At 43.7% G+C, this 14,267-nt stretch overlaps 1 protein-coding gene across 1 annotated transcript in view; it reads left to right on the top strand.

Annotated features, from left to right (window-relative positions):
* Positions 1-14,267, top strand: part of smoc1 (SPARC related modular calcium binding 1) — a 38,136-nt gene that overhangs the window by 2,889 nt on the left and 20,980 nt on the right. Inside the window, exons 3-4 of the mRNA XM_053434784.1 lie at positions 11,321-11,486; positions 11,876-11,959. Coding sequence (XP_053290759.1) covers positions 11,321-11,486; positions 11,876-11,959 — 250 coding nt within the window. The remainder of the gene's footprint in view (positions 1-11,320; positions 11,487-11,875; positions 11,960-14,267) is intronic.

Here is a 14,267-nt window from a genome sequence, read left to right as displayed (position 1 = left end):
TGCAGGTGTGAGGCGTCTGGGTGCAGGTGCCCGTGCTGCTTGTTAATGATGCTTACGGTGCACAAAGGAATGGAGGTCAGGGACTGGCTCCTTTTACGAGTCAGAGACCAGGTTCTAATTCATCAGATGCAGATATTCAAGAGAATTTTCAGGTTGAAATCAGTCAATTTTGTGAAGAGTAAACTCTGCATGAGGTTCTTGTGTCTCAGCATTTCTCTCCGACGATGAGGAATCACAGAGGAGCAGCAGAGATATCAGTGGTTCATGTGAAACGAAAAACTGGAAACATCAGAGATCATCAACCGATCAGAGGCAGATACACAAGTTACAAATATTTCAAATTCATTAATTCTGTGCTTTTTCGTAAAATGTAAATAAGGTGCTGGATTTTTGTATAGTCTTAATCTTTTAGTGTTGCTCCTTCACAAAGTTCACTGAAGATCTTTATTTAGTGACAAGAGGAAGTCATATTTGAAGAAAGGCAGAATTAAATAATATGTATTATTTGGGCTACTTTCTAAACAAAACTGAGTACAGGACCTATAAACATCAAGTTTGTATTTATTATGTTTTTATCTCTTAACTACTTCATTAAAGAAATAAGAGAAGTTGTCTTCAATGACTTTTAACCCCTGGATATCATAAAGATGTGGAGAGAGAAATAGATATAAACTTGAGCATGTGTGATAAAGTTAGCGGAAGGAAAACCATAAAAAGTGTTTTATAATATTAATGAGATGTGGACATTAAAATGCGGAGCGATAAAAGATCTGTTTATCCGGACACGTCTGTGATGCACGGAGGAAGAGCTGTTGACTGGAATCACACAGATGTTCAGTGCACATTTCTTCATTTAGTCTTTATGGGGGAAAATGTTCTCGGCAAAGTGATCAGGTCATAGTTTGGCATCATCGTCCTGTGTGAAGAGTCTTGAAATACAAACCTGTGAGATTAACTCCGTCCTGAGTTTCGTGAACAGCAGTTTCTGATTAGCCGCTCGAAGGAGAAAGAAACCCTGACTTGTTTGTGTTGAAGCTGATACGACAACAAGCAGCTGAACGTTTCTGATGATTTTAGGACTTTCTCACTTCTTTCAACGCACGGACAAAGTCTATCGAATCGGAAATCAGATTTTTTTAGGAATTTCCAAAAACAACTTCCAAAGGAATCTGGTTATTGCTTCCGCCGAGGAGGTCAGGTCTCCATCAGCGTTTGTTTGTTGGTCTGATATTCAGCAGGATTACACAAAAACTACGAGACAGATTACCATGAAAGTTCCTGGAAAGATGAGGTATAGGTCCGGGAAGTATCCAATAGAATCTGATGCAGATCTGGAACCAGGAATTTTACTTTATTTAACATTAAGAAATAAGATATCTTCAAAGATTCCTCAGAGAATAATTCATGGAGCTTGAAAAAAAATCTGCCATGTTTGTGTCAGTGATATTTTTTAGTCTTGAAATATTACCGAGAGAATTTGAAAGTGCTAGTCCACCACAGGACGTCCCTCTGTGTACATTCTGTGTATTAGTGACATTCAAAGAGGAATATTCCTGTTTAAAGAGTCATGAATGTGTAATCCCTCAGATTATTAGATTATCATGACGGCATTTCCTATCGAACTAGCTCAGCAGATTAGCCTCCGCTCTGCCGCATATTTAATCATTTCCTTTAAAATGTGTGAGTGTGTGGTCGCAGCTTAAGTGTGCGATTGGGGTGTGAAATACAGACACACACACATGCGCACACACACACACACAAACTCACTTCCTGGGAACAAACTACAGAGAAAGCGGACTGCTCCGTAGCCAGGATGTGGAATTAGTGACAAACAAGGAATGTTGTTAATCAGTTTTAGAGTCAATGCTAATAAAGCACACACACGCACACACACACACACACACACACACACACACAAACACACACACACACACACACACACACACACACACACACACACACACACACACACACACACACACACACACACACAACACACACACACACACACAGGAAATCTGATTTCAGCTCTGTGTGAAAGGGTTTTTCATCAACTCTTTATCACATGTATTAAATCTGCTGGAGTTTAGAACCATAACAATAGATGACTTATTAAATCAGAAGACTGTGTTGCTTGTGGGGATGAAGCCACAGAGGATCGTGTCTTTCAACTCGTTGTTTTGGTTTTCGGACATGTTATGGTGGCTAACAGGTAGTAATAAGTCAGTAGAGTTGGACACTAGGGCTGCAAAATTCCGGGAATATTCCAAGCTGGAAACTGTCCATGGGAATTAACGGGAATTAACGGGAATAAACTGGAAATGTTGTGGGTAATTTATACTAACTATTTACCTTGTCATATACAGACAGAAATATAAACATTTTGTTTTGTCATAGGCTGATTTGAGCCCTGAGGAAACTTTGGGCACTTGACTATATGCTTCTGCATCTTAGTGTTATTCTTAACATAGGTCTTTGCACAGTATTTGCAAATGTACACAGCCTTTCCTTCTACATTGGCTGGGGAAATGTCTCCACACATGAGATAGTGCACGTGGCATTGTTCTGAAGAATAAGATGAGAAAAAAACTTGTAAAAAAACAGTAATGCAATGCCTAAGTTATAAATAGTTGGCCAAACAATTGGAATCGTCTCTCGAACTCGTTTCTCTTTCCAAGCGGACATCTTGGCTCCTCTTTCTTTATCCTGAGCTATTTGTATTCTTTTAAGTGTTAATAACATCAACCACTCACTTGCTGTGACTTTTCCGGATCTGCTACTAGCGAGCTGACGGGAAAAGTTCCAGAAAATATCCGGAGCAACTGACCGAGTTCAGTGAGCGTCTGAAAGCAGCTTAACAAACAGACACGATTATTTATTCTTTGAGATCGAAGCTTTGTCCTTCCTGCACATGTCACCTTTAAATCCACTTTGCCAAAACTTGATCTACTAAGACGAGACAGTAATTACATCAAGAGGTCATATAAAGAGAAATGGCAGAGTTAGTGGACCACACCGATCCTCTCGCTCCTGCTGCGAGTTGCACGCTCACTCTTCACCTCCCGTGTGAAAGTGGTCCAGCTCGTTCTGAGTAGCCAACTCACAACACCCTGGCTCTGTGTTTAAATGTGTTACTTTGAAAATTGTACAAAATAGGACACACAACCCAATTAGAAATTTTAAAGGAATCAGTGGGGAGGAGGAGGAGGAGGAGGAGGAGGAGGAGGAGGAGGAGGAGGAGGAGGAGGAGGGCAGTACTTTTTAAATACATTCCTTTTTATTCTCTCCAACTTTTTTTTATAACACGGTTAAGTGAAGTGTGTTAATTGAAGCAGCATGAGGGATTGGCATTCACTTTATAGATTTCCTGAAAACTAAATGCCAGTCATCGGACTAAAGTGATTACCTCGGCCCGTTAAAGACACACAACAGCTCACAATTAGCCCGACTTTCATTGGCTTGTTTCCTCTGTGGTTGGTTCGCTTTGATCCACCTTTTCCTCCGTTTGTGCACTTGTTAGTTAGTGAGTAACAAACACGCTTAATTAATGACACAGGTTTGTGTTAGACTGGTGAATACAGTATGTTTATATGTGTTGTGGCATTTTTTGCTGTTGAGCCTAAATGGGATAATGAGCCCATCCCAGAGTTAGCACACGGAGATGTCACACACACACACACACACACACACACACACACACACACACACACACACACACACACACACACACACACACACACACACACACACACACACACACACACACACACACACACACACACACACACACACACACACACACTCACACACACCGGTGGAGTCTGAACTCCATCTGTGCATGAAATAAAGCAGTTTCCTCAGAAGCAGTCATCTCCCTCATACCAAGGATGTTTGTGTTGGTTAAACAGATCAGATATTTCCAACCAGACAGGATCTGATTTAAACTTTTCTTGTGATATTAATTCTAGGTCATAGCTCAGGTCGACCCTTGTCAGGAGAGAAAGTGAAGACGGTCACTTTCTCTTCTCCTCTACAATCAAAAGTTGTTTCATTAAGGAGAATCAATGGGATAGAAAGGGACTCAGTAGAAAGCAAACTTCCACCAAGGTCAAAAAGTTAACTAAGATTTAATCAAGCTGCTCTAAATTTCACACACTCATCAATATATCAGTAGTTCTTGTAGTTAATCCTGCTGACAAACAAAGGGACGGGGGTGAAAACGTAACCTCCTCTGTGGAGGTAATTCCATTCTGCTTTATAATGCCCATACTGGCATTTGTTTGTTTTGTTCTTCTTCCAGTTTTTACATATTTATACATATTTAATCTCTCTCTGTGGGTCACATTATAACATTTTCTTCCGCATGCAGCATTTCAAACTCTGCCGGTGAAGCAGCAAACAGAGTTAAGTGGTTGTGACAGTTTGAACATCCACACAACAGCTGTGTCGCCTCTGTGACAGGAGGGACGGCTCCCTCGCTAATTTTGCACGGATTAAATCTGATCTGGAAAATGGTGTCTGATCACAGACAAGAGGGAACACAGCACAAATATCTGTGTGTTATTAAGTCATTAAGACGCTTCAGTCACAGTTTATTTGCAGATGAAAACCCTGAAGTCTGGCAGCTGGATCTTAAAACTAACCAGAAGTATTAAATTAACTGTAATGCCTGTGGACTGGTACACTGTAATTTTGAGTTGTAGCAGCGACAGTGATACGGCCGGTGATTTCCAAACGCAACATCAGCCTCGAGTACAACGTCTCCATTACTGGCAGAGCTGTGGACTGTGGGCCTGAAGCCGTATCTGCCTGTGCAGCTCATAAACACAATTGCAGGAGCACTCACAAAGACACAACTGACGTTTTACACAACCGTCCACAGAACTGGAGGAAGAAACACACAAGACACGTTATATGAGTCATTCTCAAGCCGCCTCTGCGACCACAGTTCTACTTTCGAACATCATCAAATGCTAAATCTAGACGGCCCTGACAGAGGCTTTGCAGGTTTGAGCTCCTCTGGCTTGAAATCACGTCGACTTCACACATGTAATGAATATTTTCAAAAGCAGGTTTTTAAAGTTTTTTTTTCCGACGGCACCCGGTTGTTTTCCGCTCATTCATGGATGGATGAAAATCACCGGGTTCTTGTTGGACTCGCGCGACGCATCAGTGAACTTGGAAACTTCTCTGTTGTGCTTTAGAAACTTTAGTGTACCTCTGCTCCAGCCATCCACTGCTTTCCATAAATTTGGGTGCAATATCTATTATAGCCTCAAATGTGTTGGCAGAGCATTTTCCAGGCAGATTGATTTAAGAAGTCTGCGCCACGGTACCTCATTACAACAGCGTTACATCACAAGAACAATGTTGACTTGGCGTAAAAGTGAAAGTGTAAAACACAACTGCATTAAGTGCTGCTCTCTAGAGACACTACGCTGACGTCAAACTCTTAAACGTCTGTTCCCGACTGAAGAAAGTCCTGATAAGTGTAGTTAATGTGAAAATGATATTGTTTATGTTGTGTGTTTGCTGTTAAACCCACAATCCGTCCAAAGAAATACAAATGAAAGCAGTTGAAAAGTTGAACCTAATTGCATTTACTGTTGCAGCAAATAGCCCCCCCCCCCCCTTGCACCCCCCCCGACTCGTCAACCCGTTAAGTGTGCCGACATAAAAATCATTACTTTCAAATCATATTATTTTCCTTGCTCCTTCGGCTGGAACCGACTCCCTGCCAGTGATGGTAAAAACCAACAAAGAAGACCACTTTGCTTTAGCTGTAATGGTTTCACAATGGAGGTTTGCATTTCACTTATTTTATGAGTAATGAAGAGAGAGAGACAGCTCTGTGCGCCTTTGGCTAGGTGTGTATGTTTGTGTTTGTGTGTGTGTGTGTGTGTGTGTGTGTGTGTGTGTGTGTGTGTTGGGGGGAATTTGGCTTGTTAAATGTGAGAATCTCTGCGCTCATTGTTTTCCCGGTCAGGATATCAGCACCAAACCATTGTGCAACTCCCCCCCCCCCCCCCCCCCCCCCCCCCCGGCTCATCTTTGATTTCCTCTCTTCTGGTGGGCCGTCGGGCGGAGGAGGACCCCGTGCCCTCACAATGTGACAGGGTTTATATCTGAGCTGCCTCCGTCACTTAGAGATACGTGCACTTCTCCTCGTCTTCCTCTTTGAAAGAAGAGGGCCGACGAGCGCTTGTTGGATTGAGACTATTCCCTCGGGGGTGCATTCACTCCTCCATTATGTTGTTTGGTGCGTTGGCCTCTGTGTAAAACTTTGATGTGCTTTCACCACGACGTGAAACTCGAGTTTCTCCTCACAGGTTGAGGTAACTCATGTTATGTTGAGCACCGTGTGTTCCTCAGCAGATCCGCTGACGGCTCATGTTACACATTAGTCTGTTTAATTTGGATGTGTTTGTTTGATTTTGATTGTAAGACGCCGGGTGGGTCTTAACCCCCCCCCCCCCCCGGGCCATTACTGTCCCAGCAGGAGGGGGTGGGCTGTTTCCCCTCAGGAGATAATGCCAGGTCCTGTCCTCCGGGCTCACAGTGGAGCAGCTGATTGCTCTCAGACAGACAGTGAGTGAAAATAGCTCAGCGCTTGTTTTAAACTTCTGGAGCTGCCAGGTTGGTGAGGTTCACGCATCAGGACGACTCACAGAGTTCCTGATAAGATGGAAAACCACAGGAAAGTCAAATGTTCGCTGATTTCCAACCAGCTCCTTTGGGGCCGAGAGACAAACCTCACTCCGCCGGTCGGCCCTGTCGGTGTCTCACATGTGATCCAGGCTCAGTGTCATTCACCGCCGGTGTGAGTCGACTTTATTTTGGCAGCAGTTAAATGTGAACCACGTGCACATTCATTTATTATGGTAAGGAATGAATGTAAAGCAATGGTCCCATGGAAGCTGTTGTGACACCCGATCAGACCTGAGAGGAGGTTGTGTATTCGATTAGAGAGTTGACTTTATTCTCTGTTATTTGATATTCTCTTCGGTTCATTCTGCTTTTTTTTAGCATTTTCTTTCTACGTGAATTAAATTACACATGTTTTTCATATTCTGAAACTGATCTTTGATGCATTGAATTGTCTCTGAAATTACACACGATACACAACGAGTTATATATCATCTGTTGAACAAGAATTTGCTACCCGTGACAAATGTACCTCAGCAATAATCAGGAGCTCCACCATATTAATATTTTATCGTATTTATAAGAACAGCCCCCTTTAATAACAAGCACGAGAGATTTATCGCTTTCATGAACTTACTTTTCCACGTTTTTCCCACGACTCAGTTGCATCGTTACCTTTTCAAACAATATTGAATTTCGCCCAAAGAGCAAAAGTCGGAAAAGCAATCAACTCGTCATCATCATCATCATCATCATCATCAACAGCAGATGAAGGGCAACAGAGAGCAAGCTTATGACAATTTGCTAAACCAAGTGGCTGCAACAAACAAATTCAATTAGACAGAATCCAAAGATATGATCTGCTGTCGCCACAGTTCTGTGACCAAGACTATGACTACAAGGGAACTTTAATAAAGATGTAATCTTCAGTCCAAGTGAAAGAAGCTCTTACGCCCCCGAGGCTCTGGTTTCACCTTAATGGGAGAGGAGTCTGTGGGAGGGACAGTGTGACTCAGCAGTGACTGCATGTGGGAGACTCGGTAAAGAGAGTTTATTTCCACTTACCGGACAATGCCGTCTCAGAATCGGTGATTTAATGCTGTATTGTGACAGCGGAGGTGGAAGCGCTGCATCCATTAGTGCTGTGAGTCAGGGAGGAGGAGCAGGGGTCAGCCGGTGGGCAGAGGCCAGACTCTGTGGCTCTTCACCTGGAGCAGAGGCTCATCAGACCTAAATCTCTTTTATAGCTCAGTGTTAACAGTTCATCACGTAGACAAACTGCTTTCCATCCTCGGTGCTTTGGCTGCGACGCTTCTGATGGAAGAAACATGCAACTGGTGCTTTCGTTTCTTAAAGTTTCACTGGTGGCACTGGGAACTGAAAAGCAAACCAGCCATATGCTTCTACAGAGCTAAAGATGCATGTTTCTTTTCCAACCGCTAAGTTATTCCCCGTCTTTCGCTGAAGCCCAGAAGATGACACGCAAGTTGAAATTGACATGATCTGCTGTGTTTCCCCCGCTGTCTGCACTTTCTCATAAAAGAAGCACAGACTGATTTAGCTTTTCTAAATCACGAGCCGTCTGACAGGAGCTTTTTCTTCCGTGCTCCGATGCCAAGGTTGAAATCATATTAAACTGTCTCGCTTGTTCTGGACTCATTGATACGGCGAGGAGAGTTGGATTCGTGTCCCATTGTGTTTCTGTAAAGTACTTCCCCCCCCCCTTGGTTTAAAATCTAGCTTTCACCAAGTTTCTCGAGGAGGGAGGTCAAGTCGCCAAAAGTGTATTTTAACAGATATATTGTTTTATTTGGGGATCAAACCTGCGACCCTGCAGATTCAGGACACTTTCTGAAACACTTGTTATCTCAACCACAGACTGAAGCTCCGGTATCTTTTGCTATTTCAGGAGCACGTCTAATCTGTCTCTCAGATAATGGAGCATCTGCCTGTGCCCTGCGACAGCCATTTCTCCACTGCCACACACTTCCCAGTGCACTAATGTTATATTTAGAAGTGAAAACAGTTTGAATATCCTGACGATGAGGTCAAATCATTCCACATTTTTTCCAAATGAGGCTTCATCTGTAAAAAATATCAAGCCAGAAAGAGTCGGTTTCTCTTCACTAATATGAAGAAACACTATCCAAAAAGAAAGTCATAACTTTCTTCTCATATAATTGTAGCTCAGCACTTGGCAACTTTTTCACATTTGGAATTTTCTGATTGTCCGTGACTGTAATAACTGTCAGCACTGGCAGAAAGTGCACCAGGGGTATCTGACATATTAAGATAAAACCACAGGGGACTGGATGGTTTTCTGACCTGCACACTTTGGGTTTCTAATTTTATGTTGTAAAAAGTTTTGTGATGTTTCCAGGTCGAGAGAGACCAAGAGATAGAGAGAGAGAGAGGGAGAGAGAGAGAGAGAGAGAGAGAGGTATTAAGGAGGATATGGAGGAGTTTGCTGCCACTGTGCTGGAATGAGTCATGGTTCTTTTGCCACCTTGGCCGCGTGGCTCACTGAGCGGCTCTGTTGGTCACTGCCTCGTTGGTCCGGGCTGGAAACCCTGAATAGCTCCTGAGTCCCAGAGGACGTGTCCTGAGGATTCTGGTGATTTCACCCAGAGACTGAAGTGTCTCAACAACAACCTGGTAGATTATAACTAAGACAAATATTCACGTTCACCCGCAGGATTAATTGAAATGTCCCCCTGATGCACAAGTAGAATTGTTCTGCTCTGTTCCTAAGAGGCATACTTCAGCATTAAACTAATATGGTGGACATGGAAAACATGGTACTTGCTGAAGATCTCGTGACTGTGGACGTGTTGATGCAGCGTTCAGCACAAAGATATTCACAGTTTGATTTTATTGGCAGTTTTAAAAGGGCAGAATGGAGGAGAAGGGAAAAAGAAAGGCAAACAATTCAGACGGGATGATTGTGAAACAGCCGGTGATTCATTTGTATACGAGATCCTGTGGTTCACCGGCTCACTCGTGACATCAGTGCCTTGGCTTCTTCACCATCTTGTTCAGGTCTGACTGATTGGTCCGAATCGATGTGTGAAAATCTGTATCCGAGCAACAGTTTAGGTGTTTTCCCAAATAGCTTTGGTGTTTTTTGGGGTAGGAGGAGGAGGAGGAGGAGGAGGAGGAGGAGGAGGAAGCACACATGCATTTCTACCGTGGATATTTCTGAACGTGGCCTCGGATCCTGTGAGAGATGTTGGCACCCGAGGGATGGAAACTGTGCCCTTTGTTTCTGGCTGCGTCTCGTTTTCCACCAGCGTCTTCCCTCCGTACCTGCTCTTAATGAGATCTCCTGTTTCAGACCCGCAGCTCAAAGCAGCACTCGGGTAATTGCTCCAGAGACCTCGGGTGAAAAACACATTCGAGAGGATTTTTCTCATGAAGATCTTCTTCCTACTTGGGATTTGCAGGGTTTTCTTTATTCGAATTTTATGAGCCGGGTGTTTTAGAAGACACAAAAGGTTTAATCATCACTCCCCAGATAAAGCACGCATGACATTTTCTGGACTTTGTCTTTGACGTATGAAGAACGCAGCAGGATTTACCAGGTCGGACACTTTTTAGGCAAGGACCCATCTGCATAGAGCAGCAGAAAATCCCATGTTTTGTTCTTCTGCATCCATGGCTCCTCCTTTTCATACAGAGATATTTGAATTCTTCCAGTTTTGTCATCTGTCGTGCGTTGTCCACATTTTCTCACAGTTTTTTCCTGCTGATTTCTCACGTGTGCTCACTTGGAGACATTTTCCGCATATTTCACTGAGGGGCTGGCAGGAGACGTCCCAGAAAATGTCCAGAGCAACGAACATCTGCGTCCTCACATGCAGCCCCTCCAGAAGAATTCAGGAAAATGCCCGGACCTAAGTGCATGTCTGAAAGCCGCCTGATAAAGGCTTTGTTTACTTATGAATTTTTATGTAGTCTGACGTTATGTCAAAGCAGCAATGTGATGCTTTCTCTGCTCACTTGTTGACTGTCCCTGGAGAGTTGAGTGAGGGGGGGGGGCAGACCAGAGGCTCAGACTTTGAAAACCTCTGCTTTAGACCTTAAATGTATTTGGGGCAGCCGTGAAGCCAAGAACCATTACTTCTGTCAGAGAGAAGGCCGTCATCCAACAGTAGAGTCAACTCACTAATAGACCTCGAGTTAAGATGTGGGCGGGGGGGGGGGGGGGGGGGGGGGAAGAAGGATTCCTGTTACTCTGAGTTTGGTTTGGCTCCTTGGAATCTCAATCAAGGTTTAACTCGTCCTCGGCCAAAGACCAATTAGACAAATTGGCATCGAGGCCGAGTTTCACTTCAGCAAAGCTCACACCCTCGTTACAGTAGCTCCAATCAAACCAAGACCGTGGCTGACAAGTGTGTGAGGACTGTAGAAATGTTTAGAGAGAAGTGAACAAATGACCCCATGAGTCCATTTGTACATTAGTTTGGCCTCATCTCAGATTCAGCTGAATGCAGCCTTTGTTTAACCACAGGGGAACAAGAGAGAGAGAGAAAGTGAAGGAGCCAACAAGAAAGAAGAAACCACAGTTTCAAGGAACGAGAAAGAATTTATAAATTCATTAAGATGTATCTGTTGTTTTATGAGAAACCTGAGGTGAGTTTGTTATGCTAACGTGTTCTGGTGTATCTGGTTGCAGTGGCTGATTGGGGACCGAGACAATCACTGTGGGGTCATCTGCTCACGGACACAGGGGAAGCCGGTGTGCGGCTCGGACGGGCGGAGCTACGAGACCGGCTGTGAGCTGCAGAGGGCGCGATGCAAAGACAAGGCGCTGACACTGGCCAACCGCGGCCGCTGTCGAGGTAAAGACCGAGTGCACTGCATCAGTGTGATAAGAACTTCGTAAAATTACATAAAACATCTTTTCACAATCTTGTCAGCAGCTGGCAGAGTTTCTGTGAATGCTGCAATGAAAGGTTTTCTAGAAAACCTGTCCTCAAAATGAATTACTGCAAAACAGCCGTTTCATTTTGAGAGATTGAATCAAGAACTTTGTGTTAAAACTTTCCTAACATGTATATATATATTTAGGATACAACTAATATTCTGGAGAATCAATCTGACAGAATATCTAGACAGGAATTCATGTTTTATGTTGATTCCCACAAACACCTGTCAGTCTGAAATGACTTTTTAATATTGGATTAAACCTAAAAAATCCTGGCTTTATTCTTGTCTTCTTGTCTTTCAGGTCAAAACTGGGTGAAAATGGACCAGTTGCCAGTGGCTCCATTACCGACCCCCATGGCTGAGGGGAGAGACCTTGAGCTCAAAGGTGAGAACCAGGAACCTTCAGATGCACTCAAATGATTTTGTACCTTATCCTTATCGAACCTTCTCCTGGAGACGATGAACCATAAACGGAAAAAGTTTGAGTTGGTGCCACAGACAAAAAAAAGAAAACTTTTGTATAAGTGGAACCGAACGAGAAGATGTCTTTCATTTTCCGCCTCTCTGTAGGCGTGTAAGTTTTTACAGACCAGGATCACACACCTCCTCAGTCTCTGGATGCCGGCCGCTCAACAGCAGCAGAGATTGATAGGTCTGGAGTCAAGGTTGGAACTTGGCATTTCTCCCCCTTTTCTCAGCCCCTCTGCCCTTTAGGAAAACAGCCGTCCCAACCAAATCCATTTTTGGACTGAGTTCTGTTCCCTCTGTTTGGTAGCACATGGTTTTGTTTCATAATATTAGTGTTGTACCAAGGGGAGGAAAGCCGGGGAAGCTTTGCAGTAGCCCTGTCTTCTTGTAATGAAGCAGCACTTTTATTCATCGAGGCACTTCACAAACCCGTCATCGTTTACATCTACAGAGCCGGGCGAGGCCTCACTGCTCTGGGCTCAGATACCACAGGGACAGCAAACATGCAAACCCGTCTTTCCATTTTTCAGCCAGGAATTGAGAACACAGGGAAAATCAACTCATCATGAATCAGCTCATTGTGAAATGAAAAATGAAATGTCACAAAAAGCTCCCTCACTACACACTACAGTACATATTCCTTGATCAGCCTCTTTTGTCCAGAGCTTCGGAGTTCTTTCTTGGCTCATGTCCCGTCCTCCCTGCAGGTTTCATTAAAATCTGCTCAGTAGTTTGTGGATAATCCTGCTGACATAAAAACAACAACATACCAATGGACAGGGATGAAAACATGACCTTGTTAAGAGACGGAATAAAACCTCTCTTGTCCCAACAGACACGCACACACGCTGAGACGTGATGGAGAAACTGTGAAAAGTCTGTTGTTGTGGAAAAAGTTGTTTTTACATTTCTATAAATCTTATTTTAATAAGAAGTTGGCATCTCCAACAGAACATTGGACTGAAACAAGTACGACAATATGAAATGAGCCTTGTTTCTATAATAAGACTGAATACACACAGTCGAAGTCATTTATGAATTTATGTGGCCGTGTCTGTCCACCTCGCTGACATCATCACCCAGGTCTGGCTCTGTCAGTCTTTTACTCTGAAGGAGACAACATGTCTGTCTCCTCTCACGTCCAGAAAGGACTTTTTTATTTGTCGAGGGTGAAGGTTTGCCAAATCTGGAGGCCTGCGGTTTCCGTGGTCGGCTTCCTGGTGCGAACGTGTTTAAACTAGACGTGAAGCTCAACTCCACAGGAGCTGTGAGCGCAACACAAACTGCAGTGGCTGATGGGTTTTTGAACCAGTGACCAGCGGCTGTATAGCCCATTTCATTGGGTGACCTTTCAGCCACTTCCTGTCTGCGTCCCCGTGAGAGCGGGTCTGGCTCATCGGAGCTGCAGGAACACAGGCTCAGTTTCCACTGACATTTCAAAAGTATCAATCAAGTGGATTCCATGGCGCGCTGCTCGGCGCTAACAATGTGCGGCTCACAGCGCCGCTCTGGCACTGGTCAGCGGCGGTGTGTGTAATTTGTAAGGGAATGTGTTGTTTTAGCATTTTGCAAAAGTGTAATAAAAGGTCTCTGACTTGTCTGTGCCTGATGTTTGTGTAGTGTGAAAGGTTCTCGATGCATGAAGAGGTTTGCTTTGCAGAATCACAACCAACAATCCCTGTGGTTATTGGTGGTAACGGGGGGGGGGGGGGGTCTGTGTGTTTCATTAAGCTTTTTAAGATCTTTTTGAATCATTAAAGTCCCACAATGACTCACACTTCTCCATAATTGAGGACATGGTAATTTAGAATAACCCACAATATTATGTTGTCTCACAAAGTACATTTTATAATAACTAACTAAACACATGTGGAGACAAAACAAACTAAGTAGGGAATATTTCAACATGTTAAATTCTTCAAGGCTTTAGGATTCAGATTCTTAAAACCCTGTGTTATAAGCAGGAGTCTCACTTTGATGGCTCATTACTATCTTTCATTTAAAGATATTGCTTCCTAACATTTAAAAATGGTGACAGAAGCCTGAGGGTTGAGTATATGTCTCAAAATATAAAAACATTGGAGAACACAGATGAATCATTCTCTTTCCTCCCTTAACTAACAAACCGTGCCCTAGAGCGAAACATGCAAACGTCACACGGAGCCCAGTGGCCAACAGTAGTAAATTGCGGTTGTACTGGTCAGCTCCCAGGTGTGAACTGGGGC

This window comes from Pleuronectes platessa, chromosome 11, assembly GCF_947347685.1.
Source record: "Pleuronectes platessa chromosome 11, fPlePla1.1, whole genome shotgun sequence".
NCBI lineage: Eukaryota > Metazoa > Chordata > Actinopteri > Pleuronectiformes > Pleuronectidae > Pleuronectes > Pleuronectes platessa.
This window is presented reverse-complemented; position numbering and strand designations above follow the sequence as displayed.